Raw genomic sequence first — 17,984 nt, forward strand, 5'->3', positions numbered from 1 at the left:
AGAGATAATCAGGTTCTGTATATATCTGAAGGCATAGCCAAAAGGATCTTCTAATTAATTAGGTATGGAAGGTGAGAGAAATAACAAAATTGGGAACTCAGATATTTTGCTCCTAGTGATAGAATAGATGGTGATGACTTCAGGAAGAATAGGTTTTGAAGGTAAAATCATATTTTGGATTTTCAACATATTAAATTTGAGATGCCTCTTAGACATGCAAATACACAGAATAATCATTAAATACAGTGACGTTTAGTGCTTTTTCATGTAACATAGATTGTGAATATTTCTCCAGATTGTTAATTTATTTCAAAAATAATTTTAATGGTTGCAAAATTTACCACTAAATGGATTTGTCCTAATATACTTAACCATTGCCCAGTGGTTAGAATGTAGTGGGTTTTCCCCTTCATGTTTCTATATTGAATACATAATATTGGGACAATCCTCTTTCTACTTAATTCTTTATCTACATTTGTAATTCTTTTCTTAAGATGGTTTACTAGAAGATGAATTGCTGGGTGTGTTTTTGATAATTTAAAGGTATTGTTATGATCCAAACTGTAGCCTCCTAAATTTGTATGTTGAAGTCTTAACCCCTCTACCTCAGAATGTACCTGTATTTGGAGATGATAGTCTTTAAAGTGGTAATTAAAATAAGGTCATTAGGGTAGGTCCTAATCTAGTATGACTGGTGTCATTATAAGGGGAAATTTGGACAGGCATGTACAGAGGGAAGACCATGTAGAGACACAGGAAAAGACAGCCATCTATAAGACAAGAGAGAAGCCGCTGAAGAAACCAACCTGCTGACACCTTGATCCCAGATTCTCAGCCTCCAGAACATTAAGAAAACAATTTCTGTTCTTTCACCGGCCAGTCCATGGTACTTTGTCATGACAGCCCCAGCAAACTAACACAGGCGTAATGAGTACTGTCAAAAATATTATCCAATTGCTTTCTAGGAAATTGTGCCAAGATATATATTTAATGGAGAAAGCCCATCTCACTGCATCTTTGCCAATTATAAAGAATAGGATAAAATATTCTTTTTATTCAATTTAGAAGATAACATTATGGAATAAAAATGGTAACTTCCACAAAATACAATAATAACAACAATTATAATAAAGAAAGACTCTCCTTCTAAATAAAACCCTGATCACTAATTGTTTAATAATGTATAAATGAGACCTCAGAGAAGTCACTGAATTTATCTGAATTATAGTTCTCACACTTTTAAAGTGAGAGATTTAGACTTGAAAATCTTTAATGGCTTTCGATGTTCAAAAATTACATGATTTTTTCTTTTTTACAGTGCTCTTCAGTTGTTCATAACATTATACAGGATCATGCTTTATAGTCAGCTTATTCCCTGATCTAATATAGACCACACTAGTGTCCTTCCAGAGATCTCTACCGGGATTGTCATAGAAGAATGCAAAGCTCAAGAACTGGAGGAAGGAAAACAATTTTAAACCCAGGTCTGCTTTTAAGTGGTTGTGTTATCATCTCAGGTCATATCATTTCTCTGTATTTCTATTTTTTGCTTCATTCAAGAAACTTCATTAGGTGGCCAGTGATAGAAAAATAAAAAATCATGTTAACAAATACATTTGCACATACCCTAAATTCCCTCCCTCAAAGAGTTTATATGTAGGAATGAAGGAAGAAGTACATAAAAATAAACTGAAATCATTATATTAGACAGTACATGCAAAGTACCAAAAGAGCTAATGTTAAATAAGCTAATATTATTAACTATCTGACTAATTAACTTGGGAAAATTAATGTTGAGGAAATTAATTTTAGGAAATCAGGTAAAAGGAAATTGCTTTATAAATGTAAAGATTTATAACCCCTAAGACAGCATTTTAAATATTGCTTTGGAGGTTGTACTCACCCCCCATTTATGGTTTTACAGCCCCACCCATGTAATCACCTAATAGGTGCAATTAATTAATATTCTAGCAATGAGTAATCTCAGAAATTTTTGTTCCTGCACCAAACATGAATTATTACATGTCCATGTTGAACATCTCATGTCATACGTTCCCCAAAAGCATACTTTATAACAGTTTGTATATACCAGTTCACCTTTCTTCAGTTGAATTACATCTGCAATATGGAAACTTTTCCTTACCATAGCGTCATGCAAAACAATTTTAAGATAAATTTTATAAATATTTAATAAAATAAATTTTGGCACCAAACTAAATTTATATAATGTTTAACTATTTCAACAGGCTTTTTAAGAAGTAAAATTTAGCACACTTTTGAGATTATTCAAATATAAAATATTTAAAATAAGAAAAAAAATCACGGCTGTACTTTACACATATTTAATTGTATTTCTAAGTATATGTACAATTTTGTCTTACGATGTGTAGATATTGTAAAATAATTCTCAGTGTGAAATCATGTATCAGTGGTACTTACAAAGCAGTTCTTATCGGGATTTCTTTTCCAATGCTTCTTGTCCAATTTTTTAGCCAAAGTGGAACGCAGAGTTGCATGAGTTTGTATTCGAGGATTTAAAGCCAGGATACTCTGAAGACAGTATAAATAATGTATAAACATTTGTAAATATATCAACATTAAAAATTCAACTTATTATTTTGACATATACTAAAATATACTAAAGATGTATACTAAAAATGTTGTTTTCCCCTTATACTATCATAATACCACAACAAACTTATCTCAAGTCATCATTTATTAAGTGATATCCTAGCTGATTTTATAAGAGTATTTATTAATGATAATATGAAGGATCTTAAAATCATAACAAATGGCTCTTAATAGAAATTCTATACTTAGTATTTTTAGATGAGAATATCAGAAAAAGAGGTACCTTATTCTAGATTTGATTTAAAATAGTATAACAATATTCCTCACTTTTAGGTTTTCAGAGTTTACAAATTGCTTTCACATGCACTATCTAATTTAACTTACATCAACTATTATCATCTCAAATAAATTCAGGATAGTTAAGTAACCTGCTAGAGATCTCACAATTAATATGCAAAGGGACCAAATTAGGACTCAGTTTTTCTGAGAGTTGGGCTTATATTCAAATACATCCAAAGATAAAATTTACATTTTACTATGACTGTGTGAGGTATAAAGTAGAATAGAAGCCATTTAAACTACATATGTAAATAATATTATACAGCATCTGAGTAACTCAATGAAGAATTGATTTCAAAGCCCTGTCTTCGGCAAGCCTTTAAAACATAACCATTAGGGGTCACTTGCAGAGGGTGGTATGTGGACCTCTGTAGATCAACTCCCCGGCAAAACAAACATAACTGATAAAAATTAATAAAAGTAAGACACTTTTAAAGTCTCCAGAAATTGCCTTAATGTCAGACAGCAAATGAAGAAACACTTATTAAAGAAAAATCTATTAAAAGCTGGTAAGAATGGTGAGGGTCTATGGCATTTAAAGTACAAGTTGCTTCCACTCTCCACATTCCCAGTTCAGCATAACAGAAATTCCCCTCAGGTGAGTGCAGCCAAAACACAGGGACCCCTCTACCCACGGCTTCTAGTTAAGGTTGTGGTTTCTCCCAGGGAGGAGCAGGCCGTCAGTATTTCTCATCTCCTTCCCCTCTACTGTACCCCTTCCCCCGCCACACGGCTACCCACTACACTGCAGCTAAACTCCAGGAATGTGCAGCTGAGAAGTCAGGAGCTCCCTTGCTTGGACCAGTTCCCACTAACAAGGAAGAGGATCTACCTCGGGAGCAGCATGCCAACAACTCTGGGGTCCTAATCACCCTCAGCTCAGCTTACTCACAGTCTGGAGTTAGCACACTAGGAAAAGCAAACCAAAAGCAGAGGCTACTGCCTACACCAGTGCCCTGCTCATAAAGCAAGGGAGTCACGCTGAGAGAAGCAGGCCACTGTCACCGTCCCTAGCTCTGGGGCTGTGGCTCAGAGATTTTTCTACAAGGAAGAGGAAGGCCATAAGAACAGACAGCTCTCCCAAAAGGAACTGACTTTATTTGACTTACTATGTGGAGAAGTTCAAGCCTAAGGGCACTCTCAAAAACAATAAAGATTTTGATGGCAAACAACTAAGAGGAGGCTGGCAACTCCAAGACGGTAACAAACTAAATCATAAGGCAGATAGTTTACCAGAGAGAATCAGGGAAAGAAATAACTAAGAACAGCTCCCCTGGGATCACACGAAATCTCAGATTCATCTCAAAAACTGCCCCTGCAAAGAAACTCAAATTTAATTGAATCTCACTGTAGGGCAATTTGTACCCTAAGGCATTGTCAAAAATAATAGAACAATCAACCAGAAATCAATGGAGACTAATAGCTGGGTGTGGTACCAACACAAGTAGATAGTTTAACAGAGCAATCAGGGGAAAAGGCATAGAGAGCCCTGTTAAAACCACTGTCATCACAGTTATTATGCACATGCCCAAGTCTTCACCCTATGTGAGTGCCATCAGAGGTTCACACTGTGAGGGAAATAAACTTCCCTGAAATAATCCATCAAGTCATCAGACAAATAAGCAAACAATAACAAGCCTCCATCTGGGGGGAGGGGAGGAGGTACTAGTATCCAGAATTGCTAAAATTTGTTACCTAAAATGTTCAGTTTTTAATTAAAAAACAATAAGACATTCAAAGAAATAGGATTGTGTGATCCATATAAGGAAAAAAAGCAGGCAACAGAAACTGCCTTTCAGAGGACTCAGGTGTCAAATTTATCAAAAACTTTAAAGCAGGCATTAGAAGGAAGGTATGATGACAATGTCTCAACAAATACAGAACATCCATATAGAGAAAAATTTATAAGAAAAAAGACAAATGGACATTCTGGAGCTGAAAACTGCACAATAATTAAATTTAAAAAAACTTGGTTGAGGGAGTCAGTAGTAGATTTGAACTGGTAAAAGATCAACAAACAAATATAGATCAAGAGAGATTATGCAATCTGATGAACAGAGAGAAAAAAAAGAATAAAAAGATTGACACTTAAAGATATGTGGTACACTATTAAGTAAACCAAAACATTGTAATGGGAGTACAAAGAGAGGAAAGAAAGGAGGGGGAAAAAATATAAGAAGTAATGACTGAAAACTTCCCAAATTTGATTTAAAAGAGAAAGAGAGAAAGAAAGAAAGAAAGAAAGAAAGAAAGAAAGAAAGAAAGAAAGAAAGAAAGAAAGAAAGAAAGAAAGAAAGAAAAAAACCACTTAAACTATACATCCAAAATCTCAATAAAGAGTCCACACATAAACATGGTAGTAAAAATCCTAAAACTCAACACCAAAAAGAAAGTCTTGGAAGCAGCAAGAGAAAAAAATCCTTCATGGTGTACAAGAGAACTCTGAGTTTAACAGCTGACTTCACATCCTTCACATATGGAACAATAGATGTCATAAGGTAGTGAGATGAGATTTTCAAAGTACTGAGAAAAAAAACCTATCAACCAAGAATCTTATGCTCAAGGCAAAATAACAAAAAAGAAATAGACTTAAACGGCATTCTAAATCATTTAGACCTAATAGATATCTATAGAACACTCCACCCAACAGCAGCAGAATGCGCATTCTTTTCAAGTGTGCCTGGAACATTTTCTAGGATAGACCATATGCTAGGCCATAAAACAAGTCTCAAGGAATTTGAAAAACTTAAAATTACACAAAATCATTCTCCAACCACAATGGAATGGAATTAGATATCAATAACAGAAAGAAATTTGGGGAATTCACATACAACATAAACATAGTAAATCTTATGCTGAGAGAAGCCAGTTATTAAATACCACATATTGTATAATTCCATTTATATAAAATGTCCAGAATAGGCAAATTTATAGAGACGGAAAGTAGATTGTGGTTTCCAGGAGCTGGGGAATTAGAGAAAAATGAGTCCTGCTAAAAGGAACATAGTTTCTTTTGGGGGTAATAAAATTTATTGTGGTGATGGTAGCACAACTGTGAATATATTAAAAGCCTCAGAATTCTACACTTCATATGGGTGAATGGTGTGGTATGTGAATTATATCTCAATAAAGCTGTTAACAAAAAAAAAAAAAAATCACTAAATTCTACATTCTGTGGATTTCATTATATTCTCTATTTACTCTAAGAAACATCTTTGGGACTTAATTTATTGGCCCAATAGAAATGATGATTAGTTTTAGTAATTCTTATATATAATGGACATAATATTTTTCAATCTATCTGTTTACATGTCCATATCTTCTGGACAGCAAACATCCAAGTGAGTCATAAGTCTTAAATGGTTTATTCCTTAGAAAATAATGCCAAAGCAACCTATTAATAGGAGCCAACACTAAAAATATAATTATTGTCATTTTTATACAAAAAATTAAAAATATTTTCTTATTATAAAATAAATGCAGTTTTTTTGTCTAGTAATTTAACCTTGAACCATTACTAATCTTACATTAATTCAAACCAATAAATAAAAAGATGACATTTTTTAAAGGTAGTTATTGTGCCCAACATTTAAAGCAAAAACAAACAATAAAAAAACCTGTGTAACATGCAAGAAAGACAGCTGCATTTATTTTAGTTTTTACTCTCATAATCCATATTGTGATAAATGATTATGTTTATCTATGTCAGCAGAGTAATGTAACTTCTGAGAATAAGCACTCCGAATGCAATTTATTGGCTGTTTATCACGGTAACTTTTCCTTTACATAGCATAAGTAGAAAGTATAACATAACATAAAATATTGGGTTAACCTTTTGCAAAAAGGCAGTGACTTGAATTTAATGGATCTTGGGTAAAAATAAATTGAATTGTGGAAAATGGTTACCAAGGATTTGACTTAATAATATCCCAAATGAAAAGTGTATAAAATAAAAATACAGGACATGAGTGTTTGAGAGCTGTTAAAAACAATTTTCAAAAGCAAGACTTTTTAAAACTAAATGTCAATATCATCAATAACTAAAGAGCTGGCAGAATACAGGAGAATTCTAAATTACATTCTTCCTAAGAAATAACCAAAGCCAGGTTCTAACAGGATCACGGGTTTCCCTCTCTAGATAAATTGAGCACTTAAAGAGGCCTGTTAACCCTTTCAAATTTAAGATATTTTACTTACAGAGGGAGATTTTCTCCCATGCAAAGAATTTGGCCTTTACCTTTCCCAATCACTTTCAGTAACACAATAAAAATGTACTGATGATTCTAGAGGCAGAATAACAGAATTTGATAACATTTCACTTCACCGACTTTACTTAGTTTAGGAAATGAAAGAATATGAGACGCTTACGCAAGAGATCAAATCAGGGTTATGTATTGTCACTGCAGTTGTCTGTCAACACTATTCTGGGAAATGGTTATAATGTTGCAATATACAAACTAGAATTCTGCATCTTAGAGGTATATTTCCATACTAACAGAGAGAGCACAAAAAGAGTCCAGATTGACTACAACCACAGGTCCTTACTTCTCAAATAAAATCATTAAGTCATAGCCTGAAAATATTGGAACTGTAATACTATTTGAGAGTCACCCAGACAACATGTCTTCTTTCTAAAAATATGGCTTTGTTTTATATCACAATATTGATTTTCCAAACATAATGAGCCATTAAGCATCTTTCACTCTTTGCATTTTAAATTATAAACAAATGTTTTCCTCTTCAGTACTGGTCATTACTTTCTATAATTCTGAGCCATTAAAATGATGCACACACACTGACATTTTAGATTTACAGGCTGAACTTGATGTATATTTTGTCTTATTTAAATTATCCCTAAATTTTGTCTTCAATGGCTTATGCTAAGTCTACTATAAGTTGTCTCCTACCTTCCAGAGCATCAAGTAAAAAAAAATAAAATAAAAAACTTGCATTTCTCATGTTTTGATAATTGGGCATAAATATCTTGATCTTGATAAAACATTATACTGTGCTGCCATTTTTCACCTCAATAAACATTCTAGCTAACAGGAAAACAGAAATACCTTTTGATTTATACTTTAGATCAGTATCTGTTGCTTCATTCAGACAACATGCTAACAAATGTTGATGGATAGAGAACTGAACTTTTCAGTACTTACTTGCTTATCAATCTCAAGCAATTATCTCATCCTTTGCCACATATGTCGGAAGTCATAGTGTAGGGTAAATTTAAAGAAGTATTTTAGGAATTTACCAAGGTACCTTTGGTTCTTGGATAAACTCAGACTGATATGGCCAGTCTCCCACTGGGTTGGGAGAAAAGGGAATAATTTTGAACCCTATGCCAACAAACAATCTCAAGGTCTAAAACCTTAGAAATCCATGATAATCAGTCCTGCTCAAGGTCTTTCACATTTTCATAATTTTTTAAATACACTCCCATTCTTTGCCCTGGTCAGGCTTCTTTTCCTTTAGCTTGGATTACCTTTCCAAGTAATTTAACTTCCACTTTTTTATTTACTAGCTCTATACAAAGATCAGTTTTTCCTTCATGTGCAATGCCTAACTCATTGCAGTTGATAAATAACTAATAAAGAAAGAGTCTCTGACAGCCCTAATTCTTACAACTCTCATTTTATTAAGTATTCACTAAGCACTTTGCACTCTGCACCGTGTTTGAGGTTAAATTTGGACTTAGATCTTAGCCTTCCATTTTTTCTGGTTACTTAAACTCTTGATCTCTCTACTGCTTCAACTATAAAATGGTGATTAGTAATAGTAGCTGCCTCATAGGGTTGTTTGGAGGATTAAATAAGATGATACATAAAACCACAAAGAATGATGCATGCAGTAAGTGCTTATTACATGTTATTAGTTAGTATGTGATAGAACTAGATTTTAGACTCCATTTAACCAATGTGTATTCCTGCTGCTATATTGCCACTTCTGAATATATACATGGGAATCATTTTTCTAAAGTACAGGAATATGAAAAATAAAGGCAACAGGTGAAAGCATAACTATGAAAAAGAATAAAAAATAGAGATGTATCCCAAGTGAAAGTCATCAGTCCCTGTACATATCTTCGCCCTAAGCCAGTAATTTCAAAGGCAGACTGCCTAAAAAATGCAATATGCTCTTCACAAATTAATATGGCAGTGTGAAAGCGTCACAAAATTCAAATACAGACTTTTAAAATCCACTACATACATACAGCAATGTAGATATCATTTTATAATGCATAAGACAGTATATAATTCGTGACCTTTGGTCCCAACATGTTTAGGTGAATTCACATTAAATTTCCTTCCTAGAAAAGACCAAAAGTGATGAATTTATAAAACATCAAAAACCTCATCAACTGGAAGTGAATGAACCCCTGAGAATGCTAGTCACACTGCCTGGGAAATTTGATTCATTCCTATTGAACAAATAGTTAACACAAATAAAATAGTTCATGCGTCTTAAAATATCACATTCACCACGTCACTCTCCTATTCAACAAGCAAAGGTCTGCCACCTGAAGCGTGGTTTGGCTTTGCAAGGCCCAGTGACTTTCCTTCACTTACAGAATACACACCACACACCAGGCACCTTAGTGCTCTCGAATTGGAAAAAAACTTTTTTTTTATCGTTTTTCAGAAAAGATTGAGAACTCAAACATAGGAACCATAACTTATACATTTGATATCAATTTTTAATACAGAACACAGCATTCCAAAGGTGGTTGGAATTAGACATTATACTAGTCAGCTCTGGATGCTATGAAAGAATCTCAGAAATTAAATGGCTTAAACAACAGACATTTCTTTTTCACAGTTCTGGAGGCTGAGAATTCCAAGATGAAGGTGCTGGTCTATTCAGTGAAAGTCCACTTCCTGGCTTGAGACAGCCACCTACTCACTGTGTCCTCACAGGGTAGAGAGACACAAAGGGCTCTCTTGTGTCTCTTATTGTAAGGCACTACCCTCATTATGAGGCCTCTCTCATGACCTCATCTATCCCTAATTACTTCCCAAAGGCCCCATCTCCAAATACTATCAATTGAGTGTCGGGACTTCAACATATGAAATTTAAGGGAGATACAAACATTCAATCTGTAACAGTCATGGAAAGGGTTCTACTCTCTGTGGAACTATGCAAATGATGCTAATACTGAGCGTTAACTTAAAAGGTAGCTTTACCTTAAGATTGCAAATGGTACCACTTTAAGTCCACAGTTTTATTTATTTACTTATCAAGAAGAAACTTCAGAAAAACAAAAAAGGTATAATATTATATTGTTTAAATTAAAAAAACAAAAACCACATTAACAAATAAATTAATAATAGCCATTAATTATGTCTTCCTTCATTCTTAAAACCATTTAAATAGCAAATCATTAATAATATGCATACTAATTTATGTGCTATTTATATATTTTCATTGCAGGAACTGAAAATACATATTATGTACAAATACTTATAAAGTAATATCAAAAGAGATGAGAATCTGTACTACAGCTATTTTATTGTAAAATTTCACTACTTTAATTATAAATTGCTTTTTTACTTAGTATAATGCTGCAAAGCATCCATGCATTATATAGCTAAATGAAAAATCAATATTTGGAAAAGGCATAACTATAAAAATCCATGTTAAAATAATACTTTGTATTTACAAGATTTGAGCAAATATATGAATCTATGTATAAAAACATAAGATAAATTATGAAAGGAGAGAACTGATTAGGATTATTACATTACCAAAAAAAATTCACCAGGGTAACTAAGAAAATTCTTATTTGAAAAATTTATACTTTTTCATTCAAGAAAAATTATTCAGTTTATTTCAAAACTCGCTTTACAGAAATTGTTTGGCTTCAAAGTAATTATTATGATTTACCCTTAATCTATTAACTTTTGTGTATAAGATACACTGGTTTTCAAAAGAGTTATATTTACATTTTAGTTTAAGAGAGGCTAAGTGTATACCAGCATGCTAAAAATAAAGCAGTACTTGGCCAACAAATAGAAAAGCTAGAAAACAAGACTTAAACAGAAAAAAGGAAGTAAGATCTGTGCTAATTGAGTTTACATTCTTTAAAAATTAACTAAATTGAGCAAGTAGCATGATTTTCAGGTTCACAAAATTACAATACAGTAATGATTGACTAGTTGTCCTTCATTGATATGGTTAACAGCCAAAAGGAAACATGCATGGGCTAGCAAGTGACTTATATCAGAAATAAGAACTAAAATAATTTTTAAAAACCAATTAATTTTTGGACGTTACTAATATAAAGGATTATCATAAGATACTCTTTCTTTTGAGAAGGATAAGAGTGTGGCAAGGAATATATGGAAAGTTGGGGAGCCGAACTATTTAAAATCAAGAAAATTTTTTACACTTGAAAACATTTTTTATTATTATGCTATTAGCCTTAGTACAATTCTCCATTCTGCATAATTGTTATGTAGTATTCAATACTGTAATTTGCTTTTCAATTCCAGAAACTCATCGGCTTTGGTTTCCCTGACATCATGACATTAAGTCTTATTTTTTTATTCACTATCTGTACTTTTGTGACTTCTGTTTCTCCCCTTTACCACAAAGAAGTCACAAGGAAGTCCATTTCCCCACTTGGACCTCTACAGCATGCCCCTCTACCAATGATTAGTTTTCTGCAGCTGAGTTTTATATCTACATGGCAAAGCAGGAGATCTCATCCACTTCACTGAATGCCAAATTACCTACTTGCATGTTCCATCATTATCTCAGTTACTTCACTTCAAAAAGCAATGCATTGCCTTTTTTCTCACAACTTTTTAACCCCACTTGACTTCTGTCAATAATACCACCACTTCTCCAGTAGATTGGACTTCATATTGTGGTCAGTCTATAATTATTACTTTTGTTCTTTAAACCCACACGATGCCAGTCTATGTTGATCACATCTGGCCTGTCCTTAGCATTTTGTATTTCTCCAACCTACTGCAGATCTTGCAGTATGCTTGGATCATAACATAATAGTACTCTCTTAATTGAACTATTCATTTCAAGTTTGTACTTTTTTCTCTTTCTTATCCTCCATACACTCATACAAATGAGTGCACACACACATGCAAAGGTTAAATGGCTTCACAGTACAGACACAATACCAATAAAAAGTATCACCTTGCTATTCAATTTGGTTCCCATCTACCTCTCCAGCCTACCACCACTCTCACCCACTTGTTTTTTGAACCTATGTACAATCTTACATCCATACCTCTGCTCACATCACTACCTATGTTTAGGATGCAGCCACTTTATGTTAACTTTTCTTTAAATTTTAACTAAGAACCATTTCCTCCGAAAATTAAGAAATGTCTCTCCCTCTCTTCACATTGTACCCATGAAATTTTGGAGAACCTATTGCCATTGTCATTTATCTGACACATCAGACATGATATCAAATAATTATTAATATACATATAGCATTTCCCATCAAACTGAGTCAGTAAAACCCTCAAAAGAAAGTATATAATTTATATATCCTCCTATCTTCAAAACCAAGTATAATACTTCATTTGTAAAAATATGCAAAAATAAATTGTTAATGAGAAAAATTCCTTAGCAAAACAGTCTCAAAAAGCAGCGAGAAACTCCCATTGGAGCGTAGAAGGACTTCGATGCTGGCAAAACAAACAGAATTCTGTTTTCTTCTTGATGTTCATTCTATTGCAGAGGACGAAGAGTAGTTGCCACCACTTACAAATATTTTAAGCCATATAATCATTAACTACTCCAAAATGGAAGGTCACTGTTTTCCTCACTTTCATTCAATGGTTTTTATCATGCAACTCACTCACTGAAGCAGAACTGAAACACTTTGAGGTAAAACTTGTAATCTGTGATAACATAATGTCAGCAACAAGCTCTATCAAGAAAACAAATGAATTACTTATTATCCACTCTAAAAACGTCCTAGGGTCAAAACTTTAGATTTTATTATACAACATAGACATCTCCAACATATGAAAAACATGGTTCCTACAACAAAAGAAGGTGCAAACCACTGCAGGAAGTAGGCAAGAATAAATGAAAATACAGTGGTTTAAGTATGTTCATAGAGTAAAGCATGAACAGCTCAGATGTTGAGTCTAGGAAGGGCTAGATTTGAAGGATGTGTATTTTTTTAAATGCGTCTGTTGTAATTGTTAAAATAAAAAATAGATCCTTTAAGAAACTGCCCTTAGGAAAAAGTGTGGTTTATTATTTATAACAACAAAAAACTGGCAGGAAGAGAAATGTTAAATTATGGTTAGTCTATAGTGGAGTAATATACATACCTACTAAAAATCATGTTTAAAAGAATATTTACTAATGTGGAGAAAGACTGTTGGTATCATGAAAAGCTTTTAAAAGGAAGAAAAATCAAAACTATATCTGAAATAAGATTATTTCAGTTCTATTAGAAAGATGTGATCTTGTGTACTAAATATTTTAAATTATATAACATGTATATAATTACTATTTAAGCCACTTTTCTCTTAATTAGTAAGTTATATCTTGTATTCTTAATGACCGCCCTTTGTTTGAGTGCCTACAAAGAATGCTCACTTTTAAAAAGTAGTATTAGCTACTGGAAAATACACAGTATTAAGTCAGATCATGGTATCTCAGTACTTTATCAAACATGATCTAGCAATTCCGACTTAGAGGCATAAATATCTCATTTTAAATCATTTAAATTTAAACCTAAAGTAAGATGTAAAGAAATAATGTCTCTTACTACTCTTCAGTTGTAATTAAATACTACTTGACCTGAACTAGTTTCCTTCCAGGGGTGAATAAAATTAACTCTGCATCTTCTTTGGGCCTCTAGGATTTAGTTTATTAGAGTTGGAGTGGACTTTAGATATTAACATTTGATTTCCCAGTCTAATTCAGGAACCCTATTCCAAACACTCATTGAACTGTATCAATCAAATTTATCAAAGAAAACGCTATTAGATAATAGGAAAAGGGCATGAACCCTTCACAGAAGAATTCAAGCATATTTCCAACTGAAGAGAGAGGAACGTTCAGCCACCCACTGGGTCTTCACTGCAAGTAAGTTTCCCCTGTGATCACTACTGGAAAATGCTATTGTCAGTCTCTGATAACAAACATATTGCCTAATACTTCTCTTTGTGCTATTGTTGCCATACATTTTACCTTTTTTTTCACATTTACTGCTTTTTTTCAAGTAATTTTTGTACAAAAGCTTTATTGAGATATAATTCACTTACCACACAATTTACCCATTTAAAATGTACAATTCAATGGCTTTTAGTACAGTCACAGTTGTACAATCATTATCATAATCAATTTTAGAACATTTCATCAATCTTTCTCCCCCAAAAAAAAAATCCATACCCATTAGCAGTCACTTCCTATTTCTCCCAAATACCCAGCTTAAGGCAATCATTAAGCTACTTTCTGACTCTATGGGTCTATTTTTTCCAGCTTTATGGAGGTATAATTGACAAATAAAAATTGTATATATTTAAAGTATACAGTGTGATGCATTGATATACATACACATCATAAAATGATTACCAAAATCAAGCTAATTAATATACCCATCACATCACATAGTTAACTGTTTTATTATTTTTGTGAGAACATTTAAATCTATTCTTAGTATATGTTAAGTACACAACATAACATTATTAACTAGTCACCGCGTTGTAGATATTTAATCTCTAGAACTTACTCACCCTGCTTAACTGAAACTTTGTACCCTTTGACCATCATCTCTCCATTTCCCCCATTCTCCAGCCTCTGGACACCACCATTCTAATCTCTGCTTCCATGAATTTGATGTTTTTAGATTCAACATACAGGTGAGATCATACAATATTTGTCTTTCTGTGTCTGGCCTACTTCATTTAGTATAATGTCCTCCAGGTTTATCCATAAGGTCACAAATGGCAGAATTTCCTTCTTTCGATGGCTGAATAATATTCCACTGCATGTATATACCACATTTTATTTATCTATTATCCATTCATCCATTGATGGACACTTGAGTTGTTTCTATAACTTGGCTATTGTGAATAGCACTGCAATGAATATAGGAGTGCAAATATCTCTTCAGATAAAAATATCTATCCTTTAGATATATACCTAGAAGTGTGATTACTAGATCATAGTTTTATCTTTTAATTTTTTTCGTGACATCTATACCCTTTTCCATAATGGCTGCATCAATTTACATTCCCACCAACAGTGCACAGGTTCTCTTTTCTCTATATACTCACCAGCACATGTTATCATTTACTTTTTTGATAAAAGCCATTTTAACAGATGTGAGGTGGTATCTCATTGTAGTTTATATTCGTTTTTTGCTGATGGTTAGAGATGTTGAACACCTTTTCATATACCTGTTGGTCATTTGTATGTCTTCTTTTGAGAAATGTCTGTTTAGGGACTGTGTCCATTTTTAATTGGGTTATTTGTTTTCTTGCTATAAATTCACCTATTCCGGACATATCATATAAATAGAATCACACAATAGATAGTCTTTCGTAGCTGGTTTATTTCACTTAGCACAATGTTCTCAAGGTGTACCCCCACTGTATTTTATTTTTATATGTTATAAATCCACACTATATATTTTTATTTAAACAGCCATTATCTTTTAATGACTATGTATATAAGTAAAAATCATATATTTACCCATGTAGTCACCATTTTTGTAGTTTTATCTTCCTTTATGTAAATCCATATTCTACCTGGTATCCTTCTCCTTCTAGTTGGAAGAACATGACTTCCTTTGACATTGCTCATAGTGCAAGCCTGCTGCTGATAAAATTCTTTCAGCTTTTTATGTCTGAAAAAAGTCTTTTTTCACTTAGTTTTCAAACACTAATTTCACTGGGTATATAAAATTCTAAGTTAAGAGCTTTTCTCTCCTGCCCCAGTATTTCAAACATGTTGTTCTGCTGTCTTCTCTCTTATTTCCAACAAGCTATCTGTTTTTACCTTATCTTTGTTCTTCTATATCTAGTATGCCTTTTTTAACTCTGACTGTTTTAGAATTTTTTCTTTATCACTGCTTTTGAGCAAATTGATTATATTATGCCTTGCTTATAGTTTTCTTCATATGTCTTCTGCATGGGCTTCATTGGGCTTTTTGACCTTTATTTTTTCAATGTCTTCCCACCCCTTCACCACACCCCTCCTTGGGGGATTCCATTTACACGTATATTAGATCACGGAAGTTGTTACACGGCTATTCATTTTTCTCTGTTTCATTTTGGATAGTTAGTATTGCTACATGCTCAAGTTCATTATGTTTTCTTCTGAAATATCTAATATATTCTTAATCCTACTCAGTGCATCCTTCCTCTTAAGACATTGTAGTTACCATTTCTAGGAGTTCAGTTGGCTCTTTTCTTTCCTATGCCTCTATTATCTTTTTGAACATGTGGAATAGTTATAATAAGTGTTTTAATGTTCTCTGCTAATTCTAACATCTGTGTCAGTTTTAAGTTGTTTCAATTAATTGTTATCTTCATTATGGGTTGTATTTTCCACCTTCTTTTCAAATATGACTGGCAATTTTTAATTGGATGTCAGGTATTGCGGATTTCACCTTGTTGGGTATAGGATGTTATCGTATTCTTATAAATATTCTTGAGTTTTATTCTAAGACACAGTTGACTTATGTGGAAGTAGCTTGATCCTTTCAGGTCTTGCTTGTAAGATTTGTGAGATGGTACCTGAACACTGGTCTAGGGCTAATTATTTCAAACTACTGAAGCACAAAATTCCTCAGTACCCATTGTCCTATGAATCATGAGGTTTCCATTCTGGCTGGTGGAAGCAGGCACTCTTCCCAGACCAGTGTTAATATCAGGTACTGTTTCTCCTAGTTCTCTCATATTGTTTTTACCTAGCCTAGGGTCATTTTTCTTACATTCATACACTGATTATTACTCTGTGTTAGACTCTCTGGGGACCCTCTGCAGATCTCCAGATTTCTCTTTGAGAAGCTCTCTTATCTGTTAGTCCATTTTACAAACTCTAGCTTCTTAGTCTCCTTAGACTCTTAGCTCTGTTTCTTCAACCGAGGGAGTCCACCAGGTTCTCTGTGGGTTCCCATTTCCTGAGCTGAAGCTTGTAAACTCTCTCAAGAGAGTAAGCTGGGGAAATATTGGGGCTCTCCTCATTTGTTTACCGTCATCTCTCAAGGATAACTATCTTTTGTTGCCTGATATCCACTACTTTGAAAACCACTTTTACATTTTTTTTCTTTTTATTGTTTCAGGTAGAAATTTATGCAGGAAAGGTTTAATTCAGTAGGCTTGAGTTGCTTGGATCCTGCACATTCCCTCAAAAAGGCCGATTTTCAGAAATGGTCCTTGACCTACTCCTGGAACCAAGCTGACAATGCTCTGACAAGAGTGGTTTTGTATGCTGAAGGCCGTGGGCCATGCTATACCAGTTTGATTAGATTGTTAATGCTAACAATGTGGTTAATGATGAACATCTGGTTTTTCTCTGTTGCTCTGGAGTTTGGGTATCTGAAATCAGTCATGCAGCAATACATGCCTACACGACTAATGCCCAGTAAAAACCCTGGACACTAAGACTTAGTTCAGCCTCCCTGGTTGGCAACACTTCATGCAACATCACACATCATTGCTGGGGGGTATTAAACACGTCCAGTATAACTCCATTGAAAGAGGATACCTGGAAGACGCATCTGATTTCCTCTTTTGCCTACGTGTCTTTTCTCTTTGTTGACTTTAATCTATCTTTCATTATAATAAACTGCAACCATGAATATAACAACTTCCAAGTTCTATGACTACTTCTAGTGAATTAATGAGCTGGAGAGTCTTGGAGATTTCTGACAGAAAACGTACACCTATTCCCTATTACTCTACCTAGAGCAGAAACAGAAGTAGAGACAAGAGAATCATATTTTAATGCCCACTCCCTCTTACATAGCTTAACTTTATAAAACAACTTGACAAAAGGAAAAATAAACATAGAAAAATTCTCAAAATGGCAACAGAGTGAATTCTCCACTGTTTTATACTCAACTAAGTACCAGC

The 17,984-nt window shown here is 33.5% G+C and overlaps 1 protein-coding gene across 3 annotated transcripts in view; it reads right to left on the minus strand.

Moving 5' to 3' along the window:
* Positions 1 to 17,984, minus strand: part of DPYD (dihydropyrimidine dehydrogenase) — a 701,368-nt gene that overhangs the window by 663,704 nt on the left and 19,680 nt on the right. For all 3 annotated transcript variants that reach the window (XM_039869542.1, XM_039869543.1, XM_039869544.1), the window contains one exon: positions 2,440 to 2,550. In XM_039869542.1, the coding sequence (XP_039725476.1) occupies positions 2,440 to 2,550 (111 nt within the window). The remainder of the gene's footprint in view (positions 1 to 2,439; positions 2,551 to 17,984) is intronic.

The sequence above is a fragment of the Pteropus medius genome, unplaced genomic scaffold (genome assembly GCF_902729225.1).
Source record: "Pteropus medius unplaced genomic scaffold, Ma_sr-lr_union100, whole genome shotgun sequence".
Lineage (NCBI taxonomy): Eukaryota > Metazoa > Chordata > Mammalia > Chiroptera > Pteropodidae > Pteropus > Pteropus medius.